Below are 17808 nucleotides of genomic sequence, written 5' to 3'. Positions count from 1 at the left end.
CCATGTGAGGCCTACTTCCACTCTCGCTGGCATTCTCTTTTCAGGATGGCTGCAGCTCCTCCAAGTTACTGTTTTGTGGCCTTCCCTCCACGTGCTAAGGATGGTCTGGTGGTATTTGGGAAAAATTCAGCCCGACCCAGAGATGAAGTGCAAGAGGTTGTGTATTTCTCAGCTGCTGCTCACGAACAAGAGAGCAAGGTTGAGGTAAGTTGTGGATTGCAGTCTCGCCAGTCACACTTATTCTCTTTTCTCTGGCTTTGCCACCAGCACACCTTAACTCCTTTCTTGGAAGCTTGCCTGTGAGTCAGAGCTGTCATGTCAGTTCTGCTGATTCCTGTTTCCATGCATATTTGCTCATAGCCTTGAAAACAAGGTCATGGGAGAGCTCTGTGCTCACTGCTATGGCTGTTGTTTTATAATTAAGTAAACTATTTACATGGTTCTGAAGTCAAATCTACTAAATAAGATTTATTCACAGAAGTCTAACTTCTATCCTTGTCCCCTTTACTCTATGGCCTTTTGCCCTATAGGTAATCATGTTTTAGAAGATCTTGGTGTATCCTTCCATTTGCAAAACTACATACACACACGTAATAAATCACACACACACGTGTGTATTCATCCTAGTCCCTTTCCTCCTTTCTTCGATTAACATCAGCATGCCATATATACTTTTCTCTACCTTGCATTTTTTTTCATTTTTATTTTATTATTTTATTTTCTTCAATTAGCTTTCTCAGGTTAAATCTCTACTTTGTATTTTTCAACTCAAAACATATTCTGGAGATCACACCATACAGTACATACAGATCTTAATTCCTCATTTACAGCTGCATGGTATTTCATCCTATGGTTGTACCATAGTTTAACCAGCCCCATATTACTGCTGGACATTTGGGTTGTTTTCATTCTATTGCTATTACAAATAGTTCTGAAGTGGATAACAGCCTTATGCATCTGTCATAGTGTCTGGTCTCAGTTTATGTATTTTTATCATGTTAAAAAATTATCCATCAATTCTTATTTGGAGTCTTTTAAAAATACTATTTTGTCAGTATTTCTTTGGGATAGATGCCTAGAAATGAAGTGCTGGGTCACATGGCAAATAAATATTTAATTTTATTGTCAAATTTCCTTCCATAGGTGGTGTAGCATTTTTCATTCCCATCAACACTGTATGACAATGCCCGTTTCTTCATATTCCCAGAATGTGTTGTCAAACTTTCATGATGGCTATTTTATGTTAATTGTGCATTCTGCTATTTTACTAAATTATTTTATTGGTTGTGTCAGCTTTTGTCATTGATTCTCTTGGCGTTTCCAGGTATATTGTTATATCACCTGCACATAGAAATTGTTCAGTTGTTCTTCTGTCTTTAATTGTTTTCTTGTTTGATTGCTTTGGCTTATATCTCAGGTTCTATGTTAAGTAGTAGTGGAGACAGTGGGTGTCCTTGGCTCAGCACCTGACCTGAGTGGGGCTGCCTCTAGTGCTTCCCTATTAAGTAAGCTGCTGGCTTTGGGACTGAGATTTATATAGTTTTATGTGCCACTGCGCCTGGCTTATATTAAAAAGTTTACATAAGCTGGGTGTAATGGCACATGCCTATAGTCCCAGCTACTCTGAAGGCTGAGGTGGGAGGATCACTTGAGCCCAGGAAGTCAAGACTAGCATGGACAACATGGTGAGACCCTATCTCTTTTAAAAAACAAAGTGTACATGAATTTCTATGTTGAATATTTCTAAAAGCAACAACTCAGGAATCGAAACTAAATTTTATTAAATATCTTTTCAGTAATTATGGAAATAATCACTTATTTTTTCTTTATGTGATAAATTGAACCATTTTTGCATTCAGGGCATAACCTTTTTGGTTATGTTTTATTTATAAGTATATTTATGTGTGTGTGTTTTTGTATGTGTGTATGTTTCTGTATGTGTGTGTGTGTGTGTGTGTATAGATGATAGTTTGTTAGAGGCTGAAAAATATGGAGAAAATAAATTAGGTCTAGTAAATGAAGAAGCTCTTTTCACTACATAACCTCTATTCTTTGGCGTTCTGTGCTTCACAGAATAAATGGATTTTTCTGATGATTGTGGTTGGTTTTGAATAGGCATTCATCAATTTGTATTTTCTTAAACTCTTCTGTTATATCCAATGTGTATTTTATTTTCTTATCTAAATCTTAAATCACTGGCTCCATTCCAGTTCTTTAAAAGCATTAATCAGCACCACAGAGCAACAGAACTCTATGAGGGGCTGCTTATTTTATATGAATTTAACAAAGGCACTGAAATGAACAGGCAGGTGGCAGGACTTCACATGGGCTGTCTGTGGATGGTCCAGTGGTAGACTGTCTCCCATAGGGCTTTCACCAGACCCACTTTACTCTCTTACTGAGCCACTAACTTAATAAGAGCCCCTAAAACTTTAGTGGGATTTTCCTTTTATGCAGGCGAAGAAGAGTGCTAGGTTCACTGGTAAGCATGTTAGGTTTTAAATGGGTATTCATCAATGAGTGAATGTCCATGTTATTTGGGTCCAAATGTTTCTCCCTTTTCCTGGAACAGACTGGACTCTGTGTGGATAAAGTTTGCTGGTTTGAGTTGTCACTGACCTTCCCTGTCTGTCCTTCCTGGACATTTTAATCTTTTTTTTTGTTTTTGTGGGAGACATACAAACTAAAATAATCTTTGATTTTCACGTGGGCAGATTTAAGTTCCCAAAGGTGGCTGCACCAAATCCCATCCTGCATGCCCTTCTTCCAGTGTGAAGGGCACTCCTCCAATGAAGAGGGAAAGGTGAGTCTGTGCCCTTCACTCTCACTGTGAATCTTTGAGGGCTTGTGATTGCTGTGACCAGTGGAGCATGGTAGAAGTGATGCTATGTGACTTCCAGGGCTGGGCCATAAAAGGATACAGCTTCTCTCTCTCTCATTCCTCTCTCTCTCTCTCTCTCTCATATTCCTCTCTTTCTCTCTCTCTCAGACATGTGAGTCAGTGACCTTTCAGATGATTCCAGGCCCCAGACACTGGAGTGGAGACACATTATCCCTGCTATTTGCTGTTCAAATCCATGAGCATTAAAAAAGTTGTTTTATACCACTAAATTTTTTTACACCATAAATTATACCACATAATTTGTTAAGTAGCCATAGTAACTACAAAAATCACACAAAGCCATTTATAAACATGTCTGAAATAAATATTTCAAAAAAGTGTGTTTTCTTTTTAGGAGGATAGGCTAAATAACTCTTTTTTTTTGAGATGGAGTTTCACTCTTGTTACCCAGGCTGGAGTGCAGTGGCGTGATCTCGGCTCACCGCAACCTCCACCTCCTGGGTTCAGGCAATTCTCCTGCCTCAGCCTCCTGAGTAGCTGGGATTACAGGCACGCACCACCATGCCCAGCTAATTTTTTGTATTTTTAATAGAGACGGGGTTTCACCATGTTGACGAGGATGGTCTCAATCTCTTGACCTCGTGATCCACCCGCCTTGGCCTCCCAAAGTGCTAGGATTACAGGCGTGAGACACTGCGCCCAGTCCGCTAAGTAACTCTCAATTTACTCTCATGGTTACATTATTTTAAGGAGAAAGGTAGATTCCTTTTACTAGTTAACCCATGGCATATGATTGTTCAGATATACTTAGGTTAAATCCTATTCCCTTGCATAAATGAGTACAGTTTGATATATACCACATTTAGCCTCCAAGGCAGCTCTGACCTCTCTTCTGAGTTCCATATCTGTGTTTTGAGCTGCCTCTTTGCATTTCCATTTGCATATTCTACAGGTGAAATAACTCACGGGTAAGAAAGCAAATCATTTCCCCCGGCTTATATATCCCTGTTGTTCTAACAGCATCATTGTCGGCCACATAGTTTATGCTGGAAGCCAGCGGGAAACTCGGACCCTCATCCCCCTGCCCCCATCCCCACCAGAAAGAGACAGCTGTCGCTGAGTCCCGCTGCCCCTCTCTTGTATGACCATCTCCTCCTCACTGCCTCTGACTCATTCAGACTGACTCCTTCTCTCTTCTGCTATAATCTTCTTATTGGTCCCTGGGTCTCTTTCTCCTGGGATCTTCTCCCTACAGGGTTACCAGAATTTTCTTCCCAGAGCATAGCTCTGTCAAGCCCTTGCTGAAAAGTGTTTGGTTTTGTTTATAGGATGAGAGTCCAGGCTGATTTGTATGCCATTCAGAACTCTTCCCAACTGGTATCCTGCTCACTTTCCCTTTCTTTGATTCTCTTTCATTCTTTTCTATTTTAAATTAATAGACTATTTTTACAGTAGTTTTATGTTTACAGAAAAATGAACAGAAGGCACAGAGAGTTCCCAAACAGCCCCTTAACCTGCCCCCAGTTTCCCCTGCTAGTAATGTCTGGCATTAGTGTGGTACATTTGCTACAATTGATGAGCCAATATTGACACAGTATTTTTTTTTTTTTTGAGACAGTCTAGCTTTGTTGCCCAGGCTGGAGTGCAGTGGCTGGATCTTGGGTCACTGCAACCTCCACCTCCCGGGTTCAAGCAATTCTCCTGCTTCAGCCTCCTGAGTAGCTGGGATTACAGGTGCCTACCACCACACCCAGCTAATTTTTGTATTTTTAGTAGAGACAGGGTTTCATCATGTTGGCCAGGCTGGTCTTGAACTCATGACCTCAGGTGATCTACCTGCCTTGGCCTCCCAAAGTTGCTGGGATTATGGGTGTGAGCCACTGTACCTGGCCTGATACAGTATTATTAATTAAAGTTCGTAGTTTATACTCTTTGTGTTGTATATCCTGTGGGTTTTGACAAATGTATAATGACAAGCCATTGCAGTATCATAGAGAATACTTTTACTGCCCTCGAGAGTCTCTGCTCTGCCTATTCACCCACCCATCCTAGCCCCTGGGAAATTACTGATCTTATTGTTGTGTCCATAGTTTTGCCTTTCCTAAAATGTCATATAGTTGGAATCATGCAGTGTGTAGCCTTTTCAGATTGGCTTTTTTCACTTAGTAATATGCATTTAAGATTTCTTTCTGTCTTTTCCAAGCTTGATAACACATTTCTTTTTATCACTGAACAATATTCCATTGTCTGGATATACCAGGTTATTTATTCATCCATTGAAGGACAGCTTAGTTGATTCTAAAGCTTGGCAATTGAGAACATGGTTGCTCTAAATATTTGTATGCAGTTTTTTGTGTAGATATAAGTTTTTAACCAACTCATTTGGTTAAAGACATTTTAAAATGTAATTTTTCATTTTGAATAGGTAATCATATATTTATGTGGTTCAAAGATTGAATGGTATTTAAAAGGTTCACAGTGAGAAGTCGTCCTCCCTTGTTTTCATCCTGTATGACCCTTTTTATTAATTTCATGCATATCTTTCTAGTATTTTATGCAGATACAAAAAGTGAGTATCTGGCCTTATTTTCTATTTCTATGTGAATGCAGCACATTATATACACTACTATTAAACTTGATTTTTGATATATAACTTTGAACTTAAAAGATCTGCAATTTGCTATTTTGACTTAATAATATTTTCTAAAGATTTTTCTATATCTAGCGATTGTCCTTATTTTTTTTTTTTTACAGCTACATAGTAATCCATTGTGGAGATATACTCTAGTTTATTTAATTAGTGCTCTATTGGTGGACACTTGGACTATTTCCAGTATTTTACTAATCCAGAAAGTGCAGCTGTGAAGAACCTTGCACATAAGTCATTTTGTGCATGTGTAGATGTAGCCATTGCATGTACTTCTAATGTGGCATCATCAGGTCACAGGGTAAAGCTTTTATGATAATTAACCTCCATAAGTGTTACACAACTTCCTGCTTACTTTTCTATTCTCACTCTTAGCTGTGCCCTCTCAGCTTGTACTGTAGGTCCCAGCTACACTGAACTGCTTGCCGTTTCTTGAGTAAATAACACACTAGCATATTTCTGTGCTTTTGCTCTTTCTGTCCTTTGCTAAGAAGATCCTTCTTCTCCCCTCCTCTCATCTACTTGGTAGATTCCTGTTCATTCTTCCAGGCCTCAACACCAATATCTCCTCTTCCCTCTAGCCTGACACTCCTCTATTCATGTCAATTGAAATTTAAAACCACCTCAAACTAACAGATGAGTTCTGGCCCAGGTGAGAAGGGTTCTAGGTTCCTGTTTTGCCTTTCCCTTTACAGTGTCTTGGGTCTTACAGCCTCTCGAAACTCAGTTTCCTTATTTGCCATATAGAGATCATAATACCCCCTCTGCCTGCATTACAGCCTTTAGTGAGACACATCTGAGCTGATGCATGAACGCACTTTGTAAAGCTTTAAGGAGAACATTGTGAAGAGGGATTTTTTTTTTTTAAGAATTGACTAGTTGAGAATTGCTGTGACTCCAGGTATCAGTTTCAAAACTATCTTTGGCAAATCACATACTACTGAATCTGCTTTTCAAACATACTCTTACCCCTTGAGTTCTCTTACAGTTACATCTATGCCTATCTCCTATACTTGTCCCAAGTACAGAATGATGGGTTCTTTCCATATTTAGGTCTAGGAGCCACAATTACTATCGTGTAACTTTTATACAGACAACGATTAAAATACAGACTTTTTAAACTTTGAAGAGTAAGAACTTAAAAACCCATCTATTCCTCAGCCATTTCATGACACTTTATTTTATTTTATTTTATTTTTGAGACAGAGTCTCACTCTGTCATCCAGGCTGGAGTGCAGTGGCACAATCTCGGCTCACTGCAACCTCTGCCTTTTGGGTTCAAGTGATTCTCCTGCCTCAGCCTCCCAAGTAGCTGGGATTACAGGCACATGCCACCACAGCTGGCTAATATCTGTATTTTTGGTAGAGACAAAGTTTTATCATGTTGGCCAGGCTGGTCTCAAACTTCTGAGCTCAAGTGATCTGCCTCTGCCTCTCGGGTTCAAGCAATTCTTCTGCCTCAGGCTCCCAAGTAGCTAGGATTACAGGCATGCGCCATCACGGCCGGCTAATTTTTGTATTTTTATTAGAGACGGGGTTTCATCATGTTGGCCAAGATGGTCTGGAACTTGAGGTCAAGTGATCTACCCACCTTGGCCCCCACGCAGAGTGTTGGAATTACAGGCGTGAGCCATCACGCCCAGCCCATTTCGTAACATTTTAAACATGTGTCCTGAGATTTCCCTAGAAACCTCATACTTGAGTGTTGAGGTCCCAGGAGATCATTTTTTGAGAATATAACTATCTACTGTATTACATAATTTATTATATAATAATTATTTAATCATATAAATATTTAATAATTATACAATCTAATAACGTATACATACTAATTATATTATTTAATAATTATATAATTTAATTACATAAAATAATTATATTTAATCATATAATTTATATATAAATAGATATTTAATAATTATATGAAATATTCATATTATTTAAAAATTACATAAAAATAATTGTATAATAGATGGTTATATTCTCAGAAAATAATTTCCTGGAACCTCAACCCTGAAGTATGAGGTTTCTAGGGCAACTTCTGGATACATGCAAAAACCGTTTAAAAAGTCCTCCGAACTACTTATTCATCCAACTCATCCACCCTGCCAGTGGATCCGTCTTTCCAGGCAGTCCTCCCGTCAGCTTGTCCACTTAGCCACCCTCCATCCGCCTGTCAGTCAGTCCCATCCAGCCATCACCTCCATGTCAAGTTCACTATGCTTAAGACTAGAAGAGTAAGAAATAAGATCCTCTGGCACAGAGTTCCTCAATTTCCAAAATTACACTGGATATTTTTATTCAGCTGCAATTTGCAGATTGGAACATCCTAATTTAATATTCTTTAGTCTTCCCCTTGTGGAGTCTGGGCTTTTAACAACTTCTCTTTTGGCTGCAGAGTAGGATGGATACATAGGTATCAATATTTGAAAGCCCCTCTGTTCTCTCTGAGGATGCATCAGAGAACTCATCTCAACTTTACCCCAAGTCCTGCCCTCCCTCTAAGTAGATGTGTTGAGGAAGCAGAGGAATAACTTCCTGGATTATGGTGTGTGGATGTGTGTGTGTGGGGGGAGGGGGCATGCGTGCATGTATGCCCATGGATGGTATTCAACATTCTTACATGGTTGAACCTTCTATTTAGGAAAAAAATGGATCTAACATGAGACTGCTTTTCCAGAAAAACAATGGATTTTGGCCAAGGTTTAAATTATTTATAGTAGGTGTCCAAGAGGCTAATGATGCCAGAATTTATGGAGACAGAATTCTTGATAACAAAGTTAGATTTGACACACAATACTTTTTGAAAGAGCCTGTCTTTGGTAATATTGTCTCAATTATTTCCTTTTTTAAAGTCTTCATTTTCTTGTTTTTTTTTTTTTGAATTAGCTTAAATTTATGTCTGTTTTCCTCTACATGAAATGCTGTATGGATTCAGTGTCATCAGTGAGTTTATATAACTTACATGATTTTGGGAAGGCTTTTAGTAGGTCATTTTTCCTTTCTTTCTCATTGAAAATATTTACAAGAAGAATAGAAAATTGCCAGTTAATGATGGCTAGTAGCATTGTTAGTAAAATTGTCCATTTGTGGTATGTGGGGTGCGTGTGTGTATATTGTGGCAGGGGAGCTGAATTTTAATTCTGAAAGTTATTTCTTATAATTGGAAAGCACAAGTCATTCTGGAATCAGAGAGAGCTGAGCAAAGCTCCACAACCACTGGACAGATTTGCACTATTCTTTCTTTCCTCCCTTCCTCCCTCCCTTCCCTCTTCCCTTTCTTTCTTTCTTTTTTTATTCTTCTCATCAGCTCCAGAATCAGGAGTCCTTAGTCTTGTATGAGGTCAGAAGTATCTCCCTCACTTCCATGAGAACGTGGCTTAGCAGAGGGCTTCCTTTCATGATGTCCCCTTTCCCAAATGCATTTCTGATCTCAGACCTTTGCATTGTCCCTCCTCAAAGATCTTATGCTTCGGTGAAATAAAAAACAGTTCTTCTAAAGTGTGGTTGAGGATGTTGCCCTCTGATCTCAGCAACTTCTTTTGTCTTTATTTAAACTTATATGAACCTTAAGAATACATTTCCTAAAACCAGTCAAATAGCAGGCAAGATACTGGGGTAAAAAATAAAATAAAAACAAACAAGCAGGGCATGGTGGCACATACCTCTAGTCCCAGCTGCTCAGGAAGCTAAGAGGGGAGGATCACTTGAGCCCAGGCGTTGGGAGGACAGCCTGGACAACATAGTAAGACACTATCTCTAAAATAAAAATACACACACGCACACACACACACTCACATATGTAATCAAAAATAAATAAAAAACCCTCAGCGATAATTATCAATGCTTCTTTAGAGCTACAAATTTTTAAATGCTAAAAATATCTCTCTAAAGCATCCCATTTGCTTTGCCATCTTACCTCACCCTAAGAAGTTTGGCTGACTCATCAACTCATCTCACAATGGTTTTCACTGGTGGTGCCAGGGTTGTGTTCACCATCTGAGTACAGTACGAAAGGCACAATGGTTGTGTTTCATTAATTGAAACATCTATTGTGTGAGTGTCTCTGTTTCCCCTTTCACTGGGTGGTATCCAGAAATAGTGTTTGCTGGAATGTGGATGGGGTGAGTGATGGCATGAAGCTGATCTTGCTTTTCATTTTTGACATAATCACACAAAGTAGTGAAGGGCTTGCTCTGCAGAATTGTTTTTGTCTTTAGCTCTAGGGTCTTTTGGAGGCTCATGTTTTCTATCCCCCAACCTGGCAGGTGGACCCTGAGAGAGTGGCAAGCTCAGGACAGGCGGATCCTTGGAAACCCCCTGATTAGCACTGTGCAGTGCTGACATTTAGAAGTGTGCTTCACCACATTCCCGCTCTGGGCAGTCTTATATTGTTATGTGACTTGGGCACCCAGAAGTCACACTAGCTGACAGATTTGTTTCATGAAAGGCTGAATGGAAGTGGCTGTGGGGCAGAAAGACCAACTGCTCATCTCTTTCCACAGTTCACTTTAATAACCAAAGCTGAGACCAGAACCGTCTCTGTAAAGATCCATCTTTTAAGTGGTGAATACTTTCCTTTTTTCTTTTTCTTTTCTAGTAGAAATTAGGCTAGGAATTTTTACTTGGGGAACTAAATTGTTTTTGCCACACTGAAAGAAGATGTCAGGTGCTTTTTGGATATTTATACCTGGAGAAACCTCTTCTGCTTCCTCAAATCCCACTCTCTGGCTCACTAATAATGCGGCAGTTGCACAGGTCGGTGGATTTTATTTTAAAAATGACTTTGGAGTTCATGTTCCAGATGGCTGACTTTACCAAGTTTAGCTAATTAAAGTTTGTGTAGATGTTCTGGATTTTGTGAGATTTGCTCCCAAAGTGGGATTTTAAGTAGCCATTCTATCTATATGAGACAAATGTGTTCACCCCTCCCCCACCCCACCTGGTTGTGATTAGCCAGATTTAAAACACAATAAGGCGGGTGTGAATAGCTGTCATTGAAGGACCCTTGTGAGGCCTGAGCTCTGTGGCCCATGACAAAGATGCAGCAAGGCGTATGTGTTCCAGGCTAGGGGTCTGTGAAGGGATCTGGCTGCCTGGCTTTCGGTCTGGTGCTTAAGAGGGCTGATTGGGCCCATCTGGCTACTTGGGGATCCCCTTCCTTCCTCATCATTCCAAGTTTGGACTGAAAAGTGTCAAGTTGGCTGCATATATTTTGAACTCCTACGAAGACCATCTGGTCTTTTTGATTCAATTGTCAACATTTTTAAAAAAAATCAGACAGTCTGTGTTAAGCCCTTGCAGTTCTGTGCCTCAGTGACATCACAGCAGCTCTCCCACATGGCACAGCAGGGACCTCTCTGGGCCATGGAGACCCTTGACATGCCCCTTCCTCTCTTAAGCTGTTAGCTCTATCTGGAGTACCTGGATGTCTGGCCTGTTTTTCTAGGTCAACACAGATTTCTCCCACTTGATAAAGCCTCTAGAGGGCCATGCAAATGTGTTTCCTCATTTCTTTGCACCTTTACCTTTTATGTTCCCTTAGACCTTCATAATTCTTCATCCATCCATTCAGTCACCCATCCAAAAAAACAGGCTTATTGATGCCTGATACATACCAGACTTGGGGTGTGTCAGTGAACTAAACAACAAAGATAATCCCCTTCCCTCTTGGAGCTTACACTGTAGCTGGGGGAGATAGTATACATAAACAGTACATGTAATAAGTCCGTCAGTTTTGTAGTATTTCACAGGGGGATAAATGAAGAGGAATGGGAAAGAGGAAAAGCAGAGCAGGATCAGGTTGATCAGAAGGAAAAAACAGGCGACAGCAGCAAGATGCTACAGGAATGAAGCAGGCAGGCGTTGGAGGCACTGAGGCTGGCCGGGGGGCTCATAGGAATTTGTGTGCACGCCTTCCCCTTTCTCCCCAACCAAAAGGACAAGGCCTGGGCCTTCTCACTGATTTTCTGCTTTCAGCATTTAGCACAAAATGCTTTGTGTATAGTTGGTGCTCTGTAAATACCTGGGGAAATGGAAATGAATGTGTAAAAATGAATTTGAGGACAAATAGACCATTTCCTAATTTTTACTTTTTTTCCTTCCCTTTTTAAAACCTGTATAATAAATCTGTGCTTAAGAAGCTGAGATTCTTTTCCTATTTACTTATCGTTTTCAAGACAAAAGTTGTCACTGGCACTTGCTCAGTGGGGATGGGGCTTTGGAAAGTGTTGGTCAATTCCTAGAATACTTTTTGACATAGAGTACAATGTTAAGATGTAAACTTCACTTCATTTCAGAAGAGCACAGAGGAGCAGAGTTTGATTACTGCTTTGGCCAGCTTTTTGCTCTATAGGAATCATTTTTTTAAAAAAATAACTTTTGGGAACTGCACAGGGGAAAAAATCTCGAGTGTATTTTATTGTCAATTTGCCATGAAAAATTCAAGAGTCTCTTGAAAACCTCTGGATATAATTAGCTTTCAGTCTGCAAATATTTATCAAGTAAAATGACATTGTCCCAGTGCAGACCAACAGCTAACATGAATTGTGCAGACCAAAAGTCACCTGACCAATGACTGTGCGTACCACTCGGGTTTCAGCTCTTCCCTGAGGTTTAGCGATTATAGGAAATCAATACAGAATAACTTCGTGGGCTGCATTCAGTCAATATAGCTGGGTCTTGAGTTAAAAAAAGAAAGATCCAAGGCTGCTGTTGCTTTCAGCTGCCCAATTTAAAATGTAAATGACTCCTGCAGCTGATAGAATTTTCCCTTGAGAGCTCCAGAGCACTGTGTAACTTAGAGCCTTGAATTCAATACAGCGTCCACCACACAAAGAGCCTGAAGAGTGTGTCATAGGCTCATAGAATGTCAGAGTCAGGGGGCTCCCGTGGGGAAGTTGGTTGCAGGTTCTCCTGCTGTGGGTCACAATGTGGGGAGGGGAAAAGGAAGCACAAGAGGGTGAGGCTCCCAGGGTTACCTCCACCCTGGTCTCCGGCCTCTTTCTCCCTTCACCTGGACATACTTTGACCGATTTTATTGTGCTTATGATTCTGTGTACCAGTTTGCATGAAGAAAGTGTTCTGAGGTCAAAAATACTTGGAAGAAATAGTTTGACTCAAATTAGCTCCCTCATTTACCAGGTAAAGCCACTGCAGCCTGGAGAAGGTAAGATACACAACTAAGTTGTGTGTTCTGCAGTTCTGACAGCAGCTGGAGATGCACCTCCGTGGGACTGTTTCCTTCTGTGTCTACCTCATTGTCTTAGTGTGAGGATCAAATGGGATAGACAGGAAAGTCACAGTGCACAGTATACATTGTAATGCAATAGTTAAATGCAAATGTTATGATCATTTTCTGTTTTCCACCACTAGAGCAATCATGTAGATTGTCAAACTGTGTTCCAGGAAACCGCAAAGGTCCTTGCAGGAGGAATCAGGGACTTGTCTTCTTTAGACAAAGCGTCTTCCTTTTTATCTGCTTTCTATCTTAGGCTTCTAGATAAAGTTTCTGTTGAAGGTAGGGCTCTTAAATAGCTCTGTTCAATACTGGTGAATGCTGGCAGCCGCCTGTGCCTGTTGAAATGGGCAGGCTTAGGATGTTCAGGACGATGACTGGCTGAATACCTCGTTCAAGATGATTGCCCTATTATGTAAGCACCAGAAATAGATTGGCATGAGCCACACAGACTGAAACTCACCATGGAGACTTTTGAGCTGCATTGAGAAGACTTAAAAATCAGGATATCCTAGGATGGGCGTGGTGGCTCATGCCTGTAATCCCAGCACTTTGGGAGGCCGAGGCGGGCAGATCACGAGGTCAGGAGTTCCAGACCATCCTGACCAATATGGTGAGACCCCATCTCTACTAAAAATATGAAAATTAGCTGGGCGTAGTGATGCACACCTGTAATCACCTGTAATCCCAGTTACTCAGGAGGCTGAGGCAGAAGAATCGCTTGAACTCGGGAGGTGGAGGTTGCAGTGAGCCAAGATCACGCTACTGCACTCCAGCCTGGCGACAGAGCCAGACTCTGTCTCAAGAAAAAGAAAAAAAATCAGGGTGTCCCCAAGGCCTTTTCTTTTTTGGCTCTGTTTGTAACTGATACGATGGTTTGGTATAAGTACCCAGGTGGAAACCAGGTGGTACCTGACAGGTGATGGCGTTTTCCTTCCTGTCTTTGTTTTTCAGTGCACTTACATTTCAATTGACCAAGTTCCGAGGACCCATGCCATAATGATAAGCAGACCCGCCTGGCTCTGGGGGGCAGAAATGGGAGCCAATGAACATGGAGTGTGCATAGCCAATGAAGCTATTAGCACCAGAGAGCCAGCTGCTGAGACAGAAGCCTTGCTGGGGATGGATCTGGTCAGGTACTGCACAGTGATTCTTTGAAACAACTTCCCAGAGAAGGTTGGAAATGGGGACAGGATTTATTTCTCTGTATTTTTTTTTTAAACATAATCCTTCTAAAGATGATGTGTGCCTTTTGATAGATATTTTAAGTTGATGGAATAAAGAGTGGATTACAATGGAATATTATTTAGCAATAAAAAAGAATCAAGTGAGTGGGCATGGTGGCTCATGCCTGTGATCTCAGTACTTTGGGAGGCGGAGGTGGGTGGATCACCTGAAGTCAGGAGTTCGACACCAGCTTGACCAACATGGTGAAACCCCATCTCTACTAGAAATACAAAAATTAACCAGGCATGGTGGTGGGTGCCTGTAATCCCAGCTACTTGGGAGGCTGAGGCAGGAGAATTGCTGGAACCCAGGAGGCAGAGGTTGCAGTGAGCTGAGATCACGCTACTGCACTCCAGCCTGGGCGACAACAGCAAGACTCTAAAAAAAAAAAAAAGAGTCAAGTACAGATACATACTAAAACATGATGATCTTGAAAACATTATACTAAGTGAGAGAAGCCAGACACAAAAGGTCACATATTGTATGATTTCTTTATATGAAATATACAGAACAGGCAAATCCATAGAGACAGGAAGTTAGATTAGTTGTTGCCTGGGGTTTCGGTGTGGGTGAGAGAATGGGGAGTGATTCCTAGTGGGTATGAGCTTTCTTTTTGGAGTGTTGAAAATGTTCTGAACCTTAGATTGTGGTGATATTTACACAACTTTGTGAGTAAACTAAAAACCACTGAACTGTATAGTTTAAATGGGTAGATTTTATAGTATTTGAAATATGTAATATATATATATATATATATATAAGAAAAATATAAAAAATCATAGACTGAAAAAGAAAAATAGAACAGAGATCACTTCCCTCCTTTCCTCTCTGCATCTCAGTTGTTTTTTTCTTCCTTTTCCTACTCTCCCAGCCACTATGCAGCAGAAGGAACCTACAGTGTGAGCTGGATAGGGCAGGGATCTTTGTCTATACACGCCTGTGTCATAAGCACCAGGAACTGTGTGCCTGGCCTGTAATGGGTGATCAGTAACTGAATTTTGAATGAGTGACTAAAGTAGAAGGTAGGCTGGAACAAAACAACATTCTGCAGTGCCTTCCTTGGTCCCTGAAATAGTGAAATGAAATAGAATCATGACATAGTTGGAAGAAGATTGGGCTGGGAGCTGGAGATCTTGGCTTTCAGTGTAGATGTACCAAGTTACATCACCTCTCTGGGCCACAGTTTCCTCATTTTTTCAATATGAGGTCTAGATTGGATGACTTCTGAAGAACTCCCAAAGCTAACATCCTAGAAAAAGGAATGGGAGTTTGACTTTGGTTTTATAGGGGGAAATGGCACATGTAGACAGCGGTCTCTGCAACTCACTCCTCTGCCACCTGATGGAGAGGTCTGGGAGGGACACCCTTTTGGTAGCACAGTACCTTCCTGCCTTTCTTACCCTTCTTTGCTGTTCCTCCTTCTTAACACACTCAGCAGGAGCAGCTTCCCTGAGCTGGGGAAAAGGCAGAAAAACTCAGTTTTTCTTACAGCCAGTTATTTGCAGCCAGTTTTCTCTTGATTAGCAAAATGAAATGTATAGAATAACAAGTTTTGAGCTTATGTTTTGATAGCTCTTCAGTATTTTTTACTGTATTTACAATATGGGACTAATAGAACAGGCAAAATTACCATTTTAACAGTTGATTTCTAAGGGACAGTGAAAGGAGATTTTTTTGTCTTTCTTCTGAGCCCCTGATATATCTTTTTAAGATTATCAACCAATAAAACAACAAAAGTTTACTGAATATCTACTTTGTGCTAGACTCTGTGGGCACATGAAGCAGCTCAAAGCTTCAAAGGGATTTTAGTCTGGTTGCAGGAAGAAGAAAACTGTGCAATGGAAATTTTAAGAACAATCTAAGAAATTAGTAGAAGAGAGGTAACTCAAAGTGATGTGAGATTTGATGCCACGTGAATGACACAGAATTCTGGGTTGTGGCCTTCCGCAAACACTGCTGGATGTTCACAGATTATCACAGACCAGACATATTTGGGAATGCTTTGAGGAGGAGATGCATTTGACCTGAAGCTACAAGTCTCAGGGAGGTAGACAGAGAAGATTTATTTGTCACAGAGTTGGCATTTTGATAATTAGCAAGGGCAGGAGTAGATGACAAGGTAAGAGTTTAACTTTAGCCATATAGCTTTAACTACTCTTGGGCTAGCCATGTCTGGCTATTGCAGTAAAAAGGGTGTGAAGAGGACCCTGTCACTGGTAGGTTCTCCAGTGTGGGGATGGAGGCGCAGGTATCTGCACCTTAAGTACATCTTTGAGTTCAGGGTCTGGTTTTATCTTTAAAGCAGCTATGATCAGTTCAGCTAAGCATAGCCAGATTTTGAAGGGTCATTTTATACCAACCACATCCTAAAAGTAACGCATGCTCATTACCCAGCATTGCCCCCACCTTTTTTTTTTTTTTTTTTAAGATGGAGTCTTGCTTCATTACCCAGGAGTGCAGTGGCATGATCTCGGCTCACTGCAACCTCCTTCTCCCAGGTTCAAGCAATTCTCCTGCCTCAGCCTCTTGAGTAGATGGGATTTCAGGTGTATGCAAACACACCCAGCTAATTTTTGTATTTTTAGTAGGAACAGCGTTTCAACATGTTGGCCAGGCTGGTCTCAAACTTCTGACCTCAAGTGATCCACCTGCCTGGGCCTCCCAAAGTGCTGGGATTACAGGCATGAGCCACCATATCCAGCCCCAGAGTTCCTTTTTAATGATTTAATTCCTGTGTTAATTTTTAAGACACTCCAGATGATATTGATACTGCTGATCCAAAAACCACAGTTTGAGTGGCAAGTTCTAGAGCGGTGGTTCTCAAAGTGTGGCTGGTGAACAAGCATTGCCTGGGAACTTGTTAGGAATGTAAATTCTCCTCCCCACATCACACCCAGGGGCCAGCAACCTGTTTTAAGGAGTTCTCCAGGTGGTGTTGATGCACAGTTACAGTGAGAACCACTGCTCCAGAGGAAACTTTCTATCAGTTGGTTGCATTCCTTCAATGTGGGGCTTAGTTCAGAGAGACATGAGACAATGACAGTAGCAATGTAATAGGCATTGATTTTAAGATAAAGGTATAATTTGTGTATGTGTCCTAGAGGCTGTGGGCTGCTAGCACCTTTGCCTGAGTTATGGTCAGGCAGCTGGGCTTGTTCCACCACTTGGCCCTGCAGGCTGTACTCAGCTCATGCTACCGGCCTGGATCCCATGCCTGCCAAGGGCAAGCCAGGCAGAGAGGGGCAAAGGGTGTGTGAGCAAGCATGGGGTCCAGCCACTGTACATAGCCAGGGGTGCCAGCTGTGGCGGGATGGGCAGCTCCAGGTGCCGGCACGGGTACTAGCTTTGTACGAGGCTGTAGCTGGACAAGACATACTGCAAATGGCTTCCACTGCAGTCACCAAGGAACATGGTGATGCTCGGAAGCTTGGAAATGCCAGGAACTGCATTTGGGCTCCTGAGAGAGCAAGGATGCCCAGGTCCAGAGCCATGGCTTGGCAGCTGTAGCTGCACCTGGGAGCACAGGGCTCCTACTCTGCCAACTCTGTAGGGGCAGGGCTCCCACCAGCCTCACAGAGCACGCAACCCAGGCCCTGCCTCCCCGTTGGAGCTGGCATCTTCACAGTGGCTCCTCCAGACGGACTACCGCTGCCATCGCCAGCACTTTAGGAGGATCACTTGAGCCCAGGAATTCAAGACCAGCCTGGGCAACATGTCAAAAGCCTGTTTCTACAAAACAAATGCAAAATGTAGCTGGGTGCATTGGTGCATGCCTGTAGTCCCAACTACTTGAGAGGCTGAGGCAGGAGGATTGGTTGAGTAAAAGAGGTTGGGGCTGCAGTGAACCATGATTGC

General features: G+C 41.6%; 1 protein-coding gene across 2 annotated transcripts in view; it reads left to right on the top strand.

The window, feature by feature from the left end:
- Positions 1-17808, top strand: part of SCRN1 (secernin 1) — a 68281-nt gene that overhangs the window by 21120 nt on the left and 29353 nt on the right. For both annotated transcript variants that reach the window (XM_037737937.1, XM_017527083.2), the window contains 2 exons: positions 45-204; positions 13681-13862. In XM_037737937.1, coding sequence (XP_037593865.1) covers positions 46-204; positions 13681-13862 — 341 coding nt within the window. In that variant the 5' untranslated portion in view covers position 45. The remainder of the gene's footprint in view (positions 1-44; positions 205-13680; positions 13863-17808) is intronic.

This window comes from Cebus imitator, unplaced genomic scaffold (assembly GCF_001604975.1).
Source record: "Cebus imitator isolate Cc_AM_T3 unplaced genomic scaffold, Cebus_imitator-1.0 Scaffold45, whole genome shotgun sequence".
Lineage (NCBI taxonomy): Eukaryota > Metazoa > Chordata > Mammalia > Primates > Cebidae > Cebus > Cebus imitator.
This window is presented reverse-complemented; position numbering and strand designations above follow the sequence as displayed.